This window comes from Bidens hawaiensis, unplaced genomic scaffold (assembly GCF_021521415.1).
Source record: "Bidens hawaiensis isolate Kalapana, Puna unplaced genomic scaffold, B.hawaiensis_p1.1 tig00016783_1, whole genome shotgun sequence".
Lineage (NCBI taxonomy): Eukaryota > Viridiplantae > Streptophyta > Magnoliopsida > Asterales > Asteraceae > Bidens > Bidens hawaiensis.
In genome coordinates this window covers 280,584-298,263 of record NW_027492545.1, presented here as the reverse complement: position 1 = coordinate 298,263, position 17,680 = coordinate 280,584, and the positions used below count along the sequence as shown (strand labels likewise).

Sequence of the window (17,680 nt, the reverse complement as noted above, 5' to 3'; positions counted from 1 at the left end):
CAACAATGTTGATAAGTTTTTTAAAGTTTAGAAGTAAAATAAATGCTCGTTAATTATTATTGAATTACAACAATGTTGATATGTTTTTTTAAAGTTTAGAAGTAAAATAAATGCCCGTTAATTGAAATGGTTCATTTTGTATTTTATATTAACCAAACATAAAAAATGCCCATAAGTAGAACATATCTATATATGGTTTGTACCAGATCTGTAAAACCCGTCTAACCCAAAACCGGATTACCTATAATAGAGTCGATCCTCAATCTTAGAAAATTACCCATAATCCATACCAGAGGTCGATCAGTCCAAGTCCAAGTCCAGGCAGGTCCATAGTTAAATTTGCCGCTCAACTTACTTTGATTGTCACGATCAGACAGACAGGCATACATACATACTGCTCGTTGGCGACTATATTTGCATGCCGTCGTTGATTCAGATTACGGTTATTTTGGGATTTTAAGTTTATATAAATTATACTTTTAGTTGTGTTTAACATGGGCGTATATACCAAATACCACTATTTTTGTAAATAACTTTTTTCTCCAAACCTATGTTTGGTTAATTATCAAATGTTTCTAAAGGATAATATTTTCTGGTATCACATTATTTGTCATGTTGACTGATCTGTCAACAATTAATAAAACAATCCAATTAATTAATGCTAATTAATTTTGTAATATTAAATATAAAGATATCAAAAGATTACAAAGGTTATAATGATAATATGATTAAGGTTTAATTCTGCTTTCTTTTACTATATATATGATATGATGCTTAATCTCATTTCCAAGTTCATTTCACGGCCGCTTAGAAAGATGGGATATAAGTGTCCATGTAAACAGTTTTTCATTTCTTTTATCGATTTTGAATTATAATCTTTGTATACATGTTTCAAAATAGCTGCTAGCTTGTTTTCAAAGATGGCCGATTTGTGGGGGTTTTTTTTTTCTTTGTATTTGATAAAATTTCATTTTTGGTGTTCACCGAATTCAATGTATGGATTTCATTTGGTATTTGCTAAATTTTAACTTTTTTTTTGCTCTTTGACTTGGTATTTGATCATCATATTAATTCATCCTTTGAGGGTTTTGTGTTTGGAACGTCTTCTAATCAATTTTTATGTTTGAATCGTGTGTTATCTCGCAGTATGCATTGATATCTGTTCCCAATGTATGATGATCGAAACAAATCATTATGACATGTTGATTGCTCATAGAGGCGCTTGCACGTGTCGTGTATGCAAAAATGGTTATTCTTGTTAAATAGTTAATGTTTTCTATATCTTCTATCAAGAATGAAAATTGTTGTTTTGGAAAATGTTTTTTTATTTTATTTCGTTATTTTGCATTGTAAATGTTTTAAACAATAGAAGAGAACTTCAATTTTAGTTTGTTTTGTTTTCTATTTTTAGTTCTCGCCTGCCATTTCAACTCGTTGGTGGTGCATTTACTGCTAACTAATCTGTTGGATGCGTATAGTGATACGATGTTGAAGTTCATGCAGGATCTTCTGCGTCGTTATTCGAATGTAGAAGAACGTAATCAGGTAAGAATCTCCATCGTTGTTAGGTTGTAATTGTGGTTTGAACTAATAGTGCCATAGCATGATAGTTGAGGGACCATAGTTACAATATTGGTCCCTCAACTATCATACTATGGCACTATTATTTCAAACTGCAATTACAACTTTAACAGTAGTTTATAATCCTTTGTTGTTGCATTTATTTGCTTGATTCGATTTTTGGATTTCGGTTGGATGATGTGTTTGAATTAAACTCTATGATTGAGATGATGCTTTAATTATGTAAATTGTGCTTAAATGGTAAAATATATCTAGATTGATAATTAGTTAATTACCTTCTAATTTTGCAGCAATCTAGCCTTTGTATGGCAAATTAATAATAATTGCTAATGTGCTTATTTTTTTAACGACCAACTAAGTAACGCCGGGTACTCCGTACGCGGCCTCATTGGCTAAAGATAGCCCGAGCCGGCCACTAGTCCGGACGGACGGAGCCCATAGTGGTCCACCTATTGAGGGATTCACCGGATAAAACCCGACCCCCACGCCCGCCAAATGGCACGACAGCGAGAAGCCGGTAAAACCGGATGAGATCAGGACTCGAACCGTGGCAAGCCAGGGTCATCCCTCATGTCTCCCATATAAATTGGTGATAGTGAGGTTTGAACCCCCTACCTCTCACTAGTAAAGTAAGTGCTCTACCATTAAGCCACACCCAATTTATTAATGTGCTTATTAATTATTATTATTGTTGTTGTTATTAATGTCATTACTATTTTATCATTTTAAGCTTGTTTTCGTTTGAACCTATAAAGTACAAAAACTAATTAATGTTGTATCATTTGTAGTAAAAGTAATGCCTATAATAAATAATTAACATGTACCAACAAAAGTTAATATTGCTTATATTCTTTAATGTATTTAGTTAAATTCTTATCATAATTGTTAATCTTTTCTTTGCTTCAATTTCAACAGGTCCAAAAGCACAAAGAATACAGACAAAAAATTGTATCCAATTATATGGTAAAGTTTGTTCAACAATGTATATAAGATCATAATTGCATTATATATAATTTACTTTGATTTTTTTTCTTTGTTATTTTTTTATTTTTAGCCTGTGTATAAAGACCTACACATAATACATAATAGATCTTTCAATGGTCTTTCTTCCATCAACGGTCTTTCTTCCATCGTATTCGAAGCATAATGAATGAAAATGCACCGGGAGTCTATACATTTAAAATGCTGCAACACATACAGACACTTCAACAATTGTTAGAGGCGCTTGTACATGTTAACTATGCTAAAATGTCTATTCTTGTTAAATAATTTTTGGATTCTGAATGCTTTGAGATTAGTTTTATCATATACTTCTTTAATGTTGCTTGCTAGTTACAACATTAACCTTTGTGTCATGTTTTTTTTGTAGCGTATGAGTAGGCGGGAATGTGTTAGAGTGATGTCGGGGTTGGGAAACTACACGTGGCGCATACAATGACCCAGACCCTATACGAGGAGAGAAATGATCAGGCTAGGATACGGGCGTGCATGGTGCTTCTTCATCTTCAGTTGGCGTTATGTTTATAAGTCCTAAAGAAATTGATTTGACCTAGGAGATGATAATTGTAACATGTTGATTGTTCATAGTGTACGCTCTTGTAAAACTTGATTGTAGCATGTTTATTGTCCGGTGTTTTTTTTACCCTTTAATTTGAGGCTGATATATAATATCATGTTGTTGTACCTTTTTTTTGTGAAGTATGATATATATTGATGACTTTTGAAAACAAAATAACTTCCTACAACTTACAATAGATTAAGACCCCATCATTGACAATAACTTTATATGACCATGAATTTCACCAGAAACAACAAATTAAAACACTAAAACACTAATTCAATAGTCATGGTTTAATGGAACTTCTAAAGAAAATGATGAAGAATTATCCCCAATTATTCCTCACTTGATCAATTTCGCAAATAAATTTCTTTTACGCGGTGGAGTTGTAATACCCAAAAAAGTCCAAAAACCCGCCTCCATCACTTTTCATTATAGGTGACGATTCATTCCCTTCATGTTCTTTATTTATTATTGTATCATGGTTAAAATTCGGGGATTTGTTATAGTTTGTTACATCGTTTATCAGTCATGTGTTTGTGTGATACATTGGATATGCTTAAGGTGCCGCAAACACCCTTGGGACTCATCCTCCTTGTTGAGTCTTTAAAGAACGAGGTTCTGATACCAATTGTTGGGATTTGATGTTCAAAATCGCCATTGATTCGATTAATATTAGAAATATATGCTACAAAAGTAATTCAGTAAGATTAAAACAATAAGAACACAATGAATTCATAGAACAAGGATACCATATTAACATTAAAAAAAATAAAAATAAAATTGTACAGAACGAGCAACTCCCCATCGACAAATGAATATTAGCTAGTTTTGAACTATCGAGCAACTACTACAAAACTCAAACCAAAATTATTATTTCACTTATAGTTTTGTGTTGAGTCATTATAATATCATTGTCTTGTTAGAAAGGGTGGCTAATTAATTTGTTTTTAATTGTTCGCTACTCGAATAGTCCAAATCCAATTTGTGTGACTCAATGACTGGATTTTTGTTAAAAAAAATTTCTAGTTTTGTGTTAGATTTTTTCTTATATAAGAATCCATCCATAAGTGAATTGTAGCTTCATGGTTATGCCTTATCAGCAAAACTCAATTTTGCATCCTTAGCTTGTGTCATAAAACGATCTTGTGTGTAGTAGTTTTAACTAATTTTCATCAAAATGAACATGAATTACACATTCACTTCAGGATTTAACATATACGTTTGAACTTTTGACGTCACCAAAATACATACCAAACACCCCCCCCCCCCCCCGCGCAGAAAAATTACGCATTATGAATAATTATTGTGTCCATAATTATATGCCCGTTGTGACTCTCACCATTATATATGTGTTACAATATAGCGAAACTATCCATTCGTTAGGGTTTATCCGTTAATTTGTAATTAATGCAACCTAGTTTACGATATAGCGAATCTATATGTGTTATTGCCTATAGACTTACTACGTATTAATGTAACCGCGTGGTGGCAAACAGTTTTGATTGGAAAAAAACATTTGATGGTTTTTTTACGTAGGTTTTTCTCGAGTATGATTTTGTTAACAAGAAACATATTACTCATTAATCTTTGTTTCTCTATGAATTATTTGATAAAAGATTTTGAAGGTACCACAATAATACTTTAATCAGAAATTGATCCACAAATGCACGATTCAAGGGCATATCAAGGCATTACCAAATAATAAAAAGTACACTCTTGATATTATTTTCATCTTGGGGTTTTTTCTAATGACATTTCTTTTAATTCTGGTCGAGTGTGGGATTCGAACACAACCATCTGAAACCCAGGTGTTTAAAGGTTCACCAACCTCATTAATTGGTTATCTTATTGAGTATATAAACAGAAAATAAAATTGTCTAATAATGACAAATATTGTTGTATATCATAATCTTGGTATAATTTTATTACTTGAATATAAAAAAGTGATAGTATGAATGTATGATGACAAGAAATTCAATTTTCAAGGAGGTAAGTATATTAAATAATTAACTTTATTCATTAATTACCATTTAATTTAATATTAATTTTTACATTCAATTTCAAATTAGAAGCATTGTGGGTTTAATCCATTTTCTGATCTGTATATATATAAGATGCTTAACTACATGATCAAATGCCTCTGCCAGTGTCACAAGTTTAATTAGTAAGTATTTTTCTTTTATCTTATGTGGTTATGTATCTATCTTATTTGTGTTGGATTATAATATTTTCAAACATGTTTCAAAATATTTCACTTGTTTTCAAAAGTGTATATATTTCATTTTGATGTTAATCAAAATTAATGAAATTTCATGGCTTCCGAATTCGATGTGGATATATAATTCTTACTTTGACGATTTTGTGTTTTGAACATGTTCTATTCATTTTTTTTTAACTTGTTATATTATTTACTGCTTGCAGTATACCTTGATCTATCTCAATTGCACACAACACCAAAATGGCACCTGAAAAAGAGCAACCAAATTCAAGTGTGTGCCCAATTTGCAGATGGAATTTTTACCATCCTAAGGCGCTAAATGGCCATTTGAAGATGTATACGCCTGTGGAGCGTAAAACGACAGCCATTGCTAGGGCAGCGAGTTCTAACAGTACTAACGTTTCGGATGAGGATGTGAAAGCGCCAGAAACGTCTAAAAAGTTTAAGACCCCCGATCTCAACAAGTCACCCCCGAGGGAGGACAATGATGATCAATGATTTTCTTGCGTGCTTGCAGTTGTAATTCGTGTCCGTTTTTTTCATATTTTAAGCTTTCAAGTAATAATATAATGTAGTGTTGTTGAATTGTTGTCTTACATGTCTTTCAATCTATAAGAAATGATAGCTATTATAATCTTGTGTGCAAAAAGATCATTAAAATACTAATCGAAGGGTAGAACTAAATTCCTAGTGATCAAATTCGGTAAAGAACTATAGTACTTTCCAAATAAACCATTACAAATAATTAGGCTTTCTAATCTTTGTTATATATAGCAATCCGTCTTGGCAAAAATCGATCGCTTTAAAACTGAAGTCCACTCACATAGATTTTCAATTACTTAGAAGTATCGATGTAAAAGACTTGTAGCGTGTGGTTTAATACGTGTTAAGTCTAGTTCGTATGTTATTATATTTCCAGAACTAATCAAACATACTCAATCTTTTCGTATTTTTATATATCACTTCTGTAGATTCCAGGTAATTATTTCAATCCATTAATCTAAAATTAACATCTAGAACAAAGAAGATGGGATTGACCCTATAAACACAATTTAATTAATTGAACCAAACCGGCTTGCAGATTGTTTACAATAGATCGGCATTATATACCGATAATAGATATCCACGCAACGCTTCACCAAGCGTCACGGCCCTAATCTAAACATCGTATCCATTCAGTTATATATGTTAAACATTGAACTTGTTTAAAGTATTGTTATTAATTATCTGAACTTGTGTAAACAGTCGAAGAATCGTGTTATCGTATGTAATAAATTAGGATCTGCAATAACTTCAATCGTGACAACATAATTTTATACTGTTAAATTTCTATTGCAAGATACAAAAGATTGCAAAAGAGCTAAAATAAGCTAAATGAATACCATTTCAAGGTTCAGGTGATATACTGAAATCATTTAAACTAAACATTATTATTATTTGTGTATGCTAAGTATGTAACTACCATATAGTAGCTTAAATGACTGATAGTTAGAACCCACGGTTAACACAACCACCAACCGAAGGCCGGGATGTGTTAGTTTGAATGCTGTCGGTTAAACTTATGTCTTAAACTAATGTTATGTACACTTATTATATGCGTATTGTTATGTAATAATTGTCGTAACACTAGTAGATTAGATAAGACTATGAACCAGTCGTTGCATTTGCCTGTTAACTAAGTTTAACTGTCAACCGAATAGCAGCTGACAGTTTTACCCACGAAACTGCCAGTGTATTTATACCGGCTATTGCATTGAAACAAAATAGATTGTTATATTTCATCAATCGTCGTCTAGTTTGTGTTTTTTGTATCTATTCTTAACATTTACTATATATAAGATTTGTAGCGTGTGCATATATGTTAAAGTCTAATTCGCGTGTTATTATATTTCCACAATAACAAAATCAAACCCTATTCAATCTTTCCATATTTGCATTTATCACTTCCTGCTCATTTTTAGAACTTGATACTCTACACGTGCGAAGGTTAACGATCCAAAGGTACGTTCAAGAAGCAGTCAAACAGAAGGAAATTTCAAGTCCGATTTCGGCAGTCTCAAGCATTGTGGATCACATTCCAGATCAGAAAGTACTTGATCAAATGGAATCAAAAGACCTAGAAGGACATAAGCAAATCGTTGGACACACATCACAATCGAAGGGAAAGAAAGAGCAGGAGTTTAAAAACAAAGATCACAGGCAAAACGAATTCGTGTTTAGTAGAGTTCTTGAAGCTTTGTATTTTGTTTATTGAATTGCTTAAGATCATCCACTTATAGGCATATAATTCCTTCAATAAGATCCTTAATTATGTTCCCTACGTCTATATCATGGCCCAACCACCCGCCGAGCTTTTTTTTTTTTTTTCTGTTTTGTTCCCACTTGTTTTATATTTTTGGTTAACTAGTACTGAGAACCCGTGCATTGCAAATTAATGACCCATAATCATATACGTAATTTAGGTATTGTATACTAATCGTATACTAATACACGAATTTATGTTGATGCATTTATCTATTGTATGTATTAAACATTAAAATATTCATTATAATATAATTATTTTTTAAACTTTACATTTTGATGTGTTATGGGTTTTATGGGTGCTAAAACAATTAGTTTGCCTACGTTAATATGGATATATTAGTGCGGGCCATGAATATGGGTGTGGCGGTGTGGGTAATTGGTTATGGGAAAGTAAAAAAAATGGCTTGGAAAAAGCAAAAATAAGATGTATGTTAAGCATAAACATTTGTTCCTTAAATGAATAGTAATGTTTGTGATTTAAAAGTATACAGGGTTAAGATGATAAAACATTAATAATTTGTATACTTGTATGTTATCCATTAAAACATCCATAACTATAACCGAGCTTCAGTTATAGAATATTGCTTAATCATAACCATAATTAAATAGTCGGTTAATAGTCAATTCCAGCTAAGTTCAGTTAGCTGTCCACTGTACTTTTTTCATTATTGTTTTTCTTTGTTCCAGTTGAAAACGATTCTGTTATAGTGCTCCAAGCTTGATTATAAAGTTTCGATGCTGAATATGTTGGTTTCAAACTTGGTTCGATAAATGTTCGTAGCTTGAAATAAACCGACGGTATAAAATTTGGAAAAAACACATAAACATACATGGTTCGATTCAGCTTGATTTCAGCTAAAGTTAGTTAACGATGACACTTTAACCATGACCATAACCGAAGGGTCGGTCAATCACATCGGTCCCGTTTTTTCTCGCCCATGTCCACACCCATAATGGAAGAGTACAACATCAAGTTGCATACCACCACTATCAATGATTCAATCAGACCTTTCCACACCCTGCACTAGAGGTGCACAAATCGGTTTTTTTAAAAAAACCGGTTCGGTTATTAACCGGACCGGTTTTTTTCGTCCAGGAAAAAACCGGTTCGGTTAATAACCGGACCGGTTAATAACCGGTTTTTGTGTATGAAAACCATAACCGGTCAAACCGGTTAGGACCGGTTTAGGAACCGGTTAGAACCGGTTAATAAACCGGTTTTATTATTAACCGGTTTTTTAATAACCGGTCTAACCGGTTAACCGTTTTTTTTTTTTTTTTTTTTTTTTAAATAACCATTATTTTTTCACAGTATAAACAAACCGGTAACTACAAGGCAAACCGGTAACTACAAGGTAAAACGGACTGACTCCATTCTTTGCTTTCGTTGTTAGGGTTCTTTGCTTGGAAGATTAAAAACACATAACTTTCATTTATAGCTTTTACATTAAAAATACAAACATTAAATCGTTATCGCATATTCGTAACTCAAAAATACAAACATTAAAGAATGCTTAGACACGATTACATTAACAACTTGCTGTTTCTTACTCATTATTTTCCTCGCTACCCGATCCCGAGCTATTCTTTAGGTAATCGTCGTACGCGGCTTCTTCATCGGTCATTGGTTGAGTGTGTCCTTGATTGACCTCGTCTTCATACAAGCCCGCCTCATAGTCCATTTCCCCCTCGAGTGAGCGTTGATGTTGTGCCCTATCTAAAGAGTCCAAGTAATCCTTGTAGCAAACAGACATCTCTACAGCTGGTGGAGTGAGTCGAGTCCTCCTAATCGATATAACCCTGCCAGAAACAGAAAAAGCAGACTCCGAAGCTACCGTGGAAGCTTGGACCGTTAGTAAATCTTTGGCCATGGCGGCGAGGATCGGAAACTCATCCTCCTTACCTCTCCACCAAGCCAGCAAATCAAGACTTCTAAATTCATCTGGAGTCATGTGTTTCACAAAGTTGGTACCACCATACCTTCCAAGTTCACTGCTTGGGGTGTTTACATTTTGACGTTTACCGGCGTCTTCCCAAATCATGTAGTACATCCCCATTTCAAGGTCGGTTTGGGATTGGGATTGGGCAACAGCTCTTAACGAGTCATGAATTTGGGAAGACGACCCGTATTTTGTAAGGTAAACATCATACATGTTAGACAATGTGGTTTTGAAAGCATTCTTTAAAGTTTGGTTATAATAGGGGTTTTGATCGTCGTTTAACTCTAGCTCATCACAAATTTTTTCTATTAAAGCTTCAACACCACCAACATTTATGCAAGGGTTTAACGCAGCAGCACATGTCAAAACAGCGGGTAGTTGTTGAAAATATTTTCTAAATTTTTCTTTCATTTTTACACCCATATCAAAATAAGGTGCACCCCTACAATGAAGTTCACTCAACTTTGTGCACATGACAGCAATTTTTGGTAAAGCAATGGGGCTTGTTGGATAGTAAACCCCGGATAAACTAGTTGTGCAAGATTTAAAAATTTGAAGGACCTCCGTAACGATCTCAATCAATAACCAGTTTCTAGGATCGTACGGTGCACATTTACCCCTACTTGACATTATTTGATGAAACGCAATTAGTGATTCTTTTTGTTGGATGGCTTTCTCAAACATATCACAAGTCGAGTTCCATCTTGTTGGACAATCCCAATTGGGCCCCAACCATTGACAATTAGCTTCATCACAAAATTTTTTGTATCTTGAAAACGTTTTATTGTTGCTAAAAACATCTCGTAACATTCTTTTAAAATTGTTTCTTTGCGTTTCGATCACGTTTAACCCATCTTGCACGGCCAAGTTGATAATATGTGCAATGCATCGGCTATGAAAAAACGCTCCATCACAAATAGGTTTATACTTTAATTTTAAATGGCCAACCGCGGCCGTATTGTTGGACGCGTTATCAAACGAAATTGAAAAGATTTTATGTTCAATCTTGTATTGTCGAATGACTTTATCCAAGAGTTTAAAAATATTTCTACCCGTGTGCGGGTAATCAAACAATTGAAACGCAACGGTTCGTTTCATCATTTGCCACGACTCGGGGTCAACCCAATGAGCCGTCACACAAATGTATGAGTCGGGCGAACCATTAGGTACCGACCACACATCCGTTGTTAAGTTTACACCAGTTTGTAAGTTTGAAAAGTATGAAATTAGTTCGGATTTAGCGTTTTTCCAAGCTTTAAGACAATCTCTTCTAAGGGTCGAACGACTTACGTGTTGGTAGCGTGGTTGAACATACTTTTGCATCATCTCCGTGAATTGAGGGTTGTCGAAGTGGTTGAAAGGAAGTGTATTTTGAATCACAAAGTTTGAAAACTGTTGACGTACCGCTTCAAGGTCGTACGTAAACACCTCCTTGATTCGTCATCTCCGGCTGCGAACTACTTCCCGATTCGTCCTTCAAGGCCTTGCAAAAGGGCCTTTGTACATGCGCTTTTAAAGAGGAGTTTGCATCTTTGTCATAAAACTTCAAACAATGTTTGCATCGAGCTTTTTGGCTACCGTTAGACATTTCGCATAGGTCGAAATGTTGCAAAACATCTTGGTTTCGTTTCGTGGGGATGACTCGAACGACCGTTTCTCCCGTGTTCGAGGCACCCATGTTGACGGATGAAGCAGCACTTTGGGAGGCCATGATAATCGACTACGAAATAAGAGCGTATGGAGTGGTAATGTGGTATAATTGAGCGTGAGTTACAAAATAATCGCGTATGTAATAAACGTTTAGAGCGTTTGGAGTTGTATAATCGAGTGTGATCTAACCAATACCCAACCTAAGCTATATATAGATGTTTGTGGGGGGTAAAATGGGAAAAAAAAACGGTCAAAAAATAAAAAAAACGGCTATATGGCCGTTACTCAACGGGAAAAAACCGGTTTTTAACCGGTTAACCGGTTTTTTTATAACGGTCAAAAACCGGTTTATAAAAAAACCGGTTAACCGGTTTTTTTAATAACCGGTTATTAAAAAAACCGGTTTTTTAATAACCGGTTATTAAAAAAAACCGGTTTTTTTTATAACCGGTTTTGGCTCCAAATTGTGTAACCGATATATAAACCGCCGGTTTGTAAACCGGTCAAACCGGTTTACAAAAAACCGGTTTTCTTAAAAACCGGTTTCCGGTTTAAACCGGCAAACCGGTTCGAGGACCGGTTTTTTTGACCACCTCTACCCTGCGCTTTATATTATATAAAAAGTAACGTATTGAGCAGATGAGATCACTGCTTACTCCTTTGTCTAAAAGCACTCAATAATAATAATAATTGCGACTCTATCGTGGCTAATTCTCCTTCTAGTCCTTCAATTCGACACCAATTTTGACTTCAACTTCAATTCCATCCGTACAAAGGTATTCTTTAACCTAACACACTTCAATCGAGTATTTAGCTGCTGATCCGGAATCCTTATTGCACAATTAAACCGATATTTGCGTGGTAAATAATATTATAATTATAACCTATTGTTATATTTGGTAATATTCGGATCTGATGTATTTTACAACCAATTGAAATTACGATTGTTGTTATTATTATTATTGTTGTTGTTGTTGTATAAATAGGGATTAGGAAATGGATATATTACGATTAATTGATCGATTGTTGATACCGTGTTTGCTTTTATGTGGATTCAGTATATTAATCATGTCACGGAAGATGCTGATTGACGGTGATCTCGGTTCGAGTGATGATAATAATCAGTATGATTTTGATTTGTTTGTCATTGGTGCTGGTAGTGGTGGTGTTAGGGCTTCTAGGTTTTCAGCTCAGTATGGAGCTAAGGTATACATACATACATACATACATACATATATACACACCACTTATTATTGTTTAGTTATGTAATAAATGTTGTTTATTATTAATATTTGTTTCGTAAATGTTATTGTAAGGTTGGGATTTGTGAGCTACCGTTTCATCCGGTCAGCTCGGAGACTATTGGAGGTGTTGGCGGAACGTAAGTTGCTAAATCTTTGTTTTGAATGGTGTCTTTAGTGGTGCGTGTTATAATGTTTGCATGTGTTGCAGGTGTGTGATTCGTGGGTGTGTTCCGAAGAAGATTCTGGTGTATGGAGCAAACTTTGGGCCTGAAATGGAGGTATATTTAGCTTCTTTCTATAAAATTTATCTGTGCTAGTCGTAGTCTTGCCTTAGCGTGGTCTTGGCTTATAGTTTTTTCAGGGGAGTGTATAGTTATGTGAAAGGGGGTTATTGGTATCTTACTTGTGCTGTTATTAATTCGGTAAAACTGGTGTTTTATTCTTATAATCTTATTTTTGGTTTTAGTCAATGTAAGTTTGTGTTAGGCTATTTGTTTTAAATGGTGTTTTAGATAAATATGACACACCGTGTCTGTGAAGTTTGAATTGTTTTAGAGATGATGTATATCTAAATGACCACTGGTACCTTTATGAATGACGAAGATTATATTTCTCTAAATAAGTTTTCTATATATATACAATGTTTATTGATAATTGGGTATATGTTATCTTTATTGGATAGATATAAATAGTCTTTGTTAGAGAGGAATCATGTAAATATTTTACTTATCTCTGTTTCAACTCATGTAGGATGCAAGGGAGTATGGCTGGCAAGTGAATGAGAAAGTTGATTTTGATTGGAAAAAGTTACTTCACAAAAAGGTTCGTTGTGGAAAGTTTCTGTTGTGCTTTGCTAATTCATCTTTTGCCTACAGTCATGAATGGTTTAAATAAAGTTTCATCATATATCTTTTTTATCGTAGACTGAGGAAATATTGAGACTAAATGCGGTATACAAACGCTTACTCTCAAATGCGGGAGTCAAATTTTTTGAAGGCGAGGGAAGAATTGTGGGCCCCAATGAAGTGGAAGTTATACAGTTGGATGGCACCAAACTGTCCTACTCAGCAAAACATATACTGATAGCAACTGGTAGCAGAGCACAGCGTCCCAATATTCCTGGACAGGTATAAACGTTGGGTAATATTATCAATGATTTCAGTTTATTATATTATATCTTGCTCATTTTATAGGAGTTAGCTATAACATCTGATGAGGCTTTGAGCTTGGATGAGTTACCAAAGCGTGTTGTTGTACTTGGTGGAGGGTATGTTGACATTTTTACTTTTGACAATTTGACTTTTCCATCATGTAATTTCTGTACACAAGATGACAATTATTGTATTTAATCAGCTATATTGCTGTTGAGTTTGCTTCAATATGGCGAGGGATGGGGTCCACCGTGAATCTATGTTTCAGGAAGGAACTGCCATTAAGGTAATAAATAATATATTAAAATATGTATTATTATATAAATAATTAACTTAATCTCAATGTAATTATCAAACTTACTTTTTTGGTGAAATTATGATTGCAGAGGTTTTGATGACGAAATGAGAGCTCTGGTTGCTAGAAATCTTGAAGGAAGAGGCATTATTTTGCACCCACAAACAAATTTGACACAGGTAATTTTTGTGTAATTATTTACTGATTATGTTTATATTTTTAATTGATTTAAATTAAATGCATATGTTTCAGTTGGTCAAAACAGAGGACGGCATTAAAGTTACTACAGATCATGGTGAAGAACTAATGGCAGATGTTGTACTTTTCGCCACTGGTAATTTTAGACCTTCATAAAAGATAGTTAAAATTCAACCTTTTTATATATATTTTTTAAAATACTACACGATGCTTCTAAATTGTAGCTGGTTGATTGGAATTGAACCCTAAGTCCTATCCCAATTCTTACATTTAGGCATGTAAACGACCTGCACACGCATAAATTTGGGTCAACCCTCACCCGAACACGACCCAATTAACCCATTTATCAAAAAACAAAATTGACATGAGTAATATGAACAGTTTTTTTGAAAATTATTAGAAATGTTGAAATGAATTGAAAATTACAAGTGTATCTGCAGAAAAATGGAAAACGGAAAAAAACACAAATAGAAATATAATTATAGTGTTAGTTGACCCAAAAACTTTTTTTTTTCGTGTCGGGTTTGGGTCGTGTCAACAATTTCCGCCCTTGTGTCTCGTTCTTTTTTTGTTTGTGAGCATTGTTCATTTAAGTCCGTTTATGTTCGTTAGTTTATGTTTTTAAGGTTGTTCATTTACGTTCGTTTATATACATTCAAATCTTTAGGGCCGTTACAGTTTGGTTTGGTTTTACGAAATTAAAATATCGCTCGTTCCAATTTACCGTAGTTTTATTAACTATTTTCTAAACCCAACAGATTGATGTTCACGCTTACTTGAACTGGTGTTCACTTAGTTATGTTCATTTATATTCATTCAGTTATGCTCGTTCTTTTATGTTCGTGAACCATTTGTTTATACTATTAAGTATTAACGAACGAACATAAACAAACACAAACACAATCATTTTTTAATGTGCAAACACAAACAAGAAAAGAAAACCCTGTTCGTTTGACTGTTCTGTTCGATCGTTTGTCCGGTTAAACTTAAACGAATGAACAGACATGAACTTTTCTTTTTGTTGGTCACAGGGCGGGCCCCAAATACAAAGAGATTAAATTTGCAAGCTGCTGGTGTTGAATTAGACAAAACAGGAGCTATAAAGGTTACCTTTTACTTTATTTCCCTGTGTTTATATTTTAATGTTGCTTGTAAATTGTAATGCAAGTAACAAGAAAACGATTGGTTTTAGATTAAAACAGTATGAAAAGGGTAAATTTGGATTTTGTAGGTCAATGAGTATTCTCAAACCAATGTGCCTAGCATTTGGGCCATAGGTGATGTTACAAACCGGATAAATCTTACTCCTGTTGCTTTGATGGAAGGAACTATGCTTGCTGTATGTGATTTCAACTTTTACTCTGAATTTACTGATTATTATTATTATTATTATTATTATTATTATTATTATTATTATTCCATTTTATATCTATAATACATTTAATACTTTTATTATTTTATCACGTACAGAAAACTGTCTTCGGTAACGAACCTAGCAAGCCTGACCATAGCAACGTACCCTGTGCCGTTTTCTGGTAACACACTATTTTTTTGATTTTTTTCTTTTTATTTAAGTAAAAATCAGTTTTTATGTTTTTTTTTATCAAATTTATATTGTCCATGTCAGCATACCGCCTCTCTCTGTTGTTGGATTAAGTGAAGAACAGGCCATAGAACAGGCTACTGGAGATATTTTGGTTTTTACATCAACGTTTAATCCAATGAAGAACACCATTTCTGGGTATGTAAATAATTATGTTAATAATAATAAAGTAATAATAATTAAGATTTAAGAAACAAAATGGGTTAAGGTGTAAAAGTAAACAGTGCTCATAGGGACCAAATCTGTAACTTTTAATTTTTTAAATCATAAGGACGAAATCAATAATTTGGACCAAACCTTCAATATCATTCTACAAAATGGAGAAAAGTGTCTTGAGGGTCATCTATTAATGATATGTAATAAATTTAAATATTAATCTGTGTTTCTATATTTCCATAGACGACAAGAGAAGACACTGATGAAGCTTATCGTTAGTGCTGAGACCGATAAAGTTATCGGTGCCTCGATGTGCGGGCCTGATGCACCAGAAATCATGCAGGTAAATATTATTACTCTTAAATCTTTTTGGAAAAATTAAATGTAAACCTTTTAAATAATCTAAAAAAAATTAAGACTGCTATTGCAATAATGCTTTTCACCACTCGTAATGATGCTCATATTTTTGTTAGGGTGTTGCTATTGCAATCAAATGTGGAGCAACGAAGGCACAATTTGATAACACGGTTAGCTTATGTGGATTTTTTTAATTTGTGTTTCATGATATTTTATATCTCGTTTAATTGAAAAAGGTTGGTGCTTTTTCAGGTTGGGATACACCCATCAGCTGCAGAGGAGTTTGTTACAATGCGATCAGTTACAAGGCGTATTGCTGCTGCTGGTAAACGGAAGACCAATCTCTAAATGTGTTTTTTTAGTTGGTTGGTTGTTCTTCGTACCTCACGTCAAGACGTGTGTAACATTATATTTTATTCATAAGTTGCAACATTGGTTGGTTGGTTATGTACTATGTGGTTATAGATTTTTGAAATAGAACGGAATAATGAACGAAAGATTGAATATTGGTAGTTTTGGATTTTAAAATGTCATATATATGGTTCTATATACATGTTCTTCTACATTGAACCGACCATGCTATCGGTTTGATGATTTGTATGTAGTTTGTGTTTGGGCAAATCCTAGAAAACAGATGATATCACAATAATCAACAATGGACAAGAGATCATGTTTTCATTTACACATCTTGATTCCAATTTTCAGTATATAAAACACCGTACTTAGGCTATGGGGTATACGCAAAGGGTGGGTGCCGATGTGGCATTGCGGATCCAAACTCGGGTCCAAGTCTAACTCAAACAGGTCATGGTTTGTTATCTTGTTCCTTTTATTTATTTACTTTGCGTGTATGTATTTCCTACCAAATAAATAAAAAGGTATTTGACTATTTGTTTACAGAGTTTGGTAGTTATTTACCAGATTCCATTTGAATTGGTTAAGAAGCAGGTCATCTATAATACCAAATCACATTAGTTTTGGTCCCACCTTAAATATTCTAATATTTCACAACCTAACATATAACATTAATGTATATTTATAACGAAGGTAAATAAAAATCATTAATTATATAAGAACCAAAAAAAACCACCTTTTCAACTTTTCATTATATTGGTTATGTCTCATTCCATGTATCACAATTGCCTGTTGTTTGTTCCATGATCAAATGTTGTGACGATAAACAAGTCGAGTATTCACATACAACTAAGCACGACACGTGTATACACATGTTGATAAGCATGCGGATATTTGCTCATCCCTAACTTACACATCAATGCTCTGTAATTACATATTTACAACAAAAAAAATAAAATAAGAATGTGTTCAAATATGATAACTATAAAATTAATGCCCCCCTCTTTTAACTTCTAAATTATGGTATATAATACCCGACCAGGTTAAGTTATGGAATAAAACGTGTTC

At 33.6% G+C, this 17,680-nt stretch overlaps 1 protein-coding gene across 2 annotated transcripts; it reads left to right on the top strand.

The window, feature by feature from the left end:
- The first annotated feature begins 11,866 nt into the window (after positions 1–11,866).
- LOC143552160 (glutathione reductase, chloroplastic-like) lies at positions 11,867–16,716 on the top strand. Of its 2 annotated transcripts, none has more exons than XM_077042444.1 (17): positions 11,867–12,030; positions 12,313–12,460; positions 12,571–12,635; positions 12,707–12,776; positions 13,249–13,320; positions 13,422–13,625; positions 13,692–13,765; positions 13,852–13,935; positions 14,036–14,123; positions 14,197–14,278; positions 15,174–15,247; positions 15,374–15,481; positions 15,613–15,677; positions 15,770–15,883; positions 16,145–16,244; positions 16,375–16,428; positions 16,511–16,716. In XM_077042444.1, the coding sequence occupies exons 2-17, from the start codon at positions 12,323–12,325 to the stop codon at positions 16,604–16,606; spliced, it is 1,488 nt and encodes a 495-aa protein (XP_076898559.1). In that variant the 5' UTR covers positions 11,867–12,030; positions 12,313–12,322; the 3' UTR covers positions 16,607–16,716. The 2 variants fall into 2 exon arrangements, with proteins under 2 accessions (XP_076898559.1, XP_076898560.1); XM_077042445.1 differs by having other exon boundaries at positions 11,877–12,115.
- Positions 16,717–17,680: the final 964 nt, after the last annotated feature.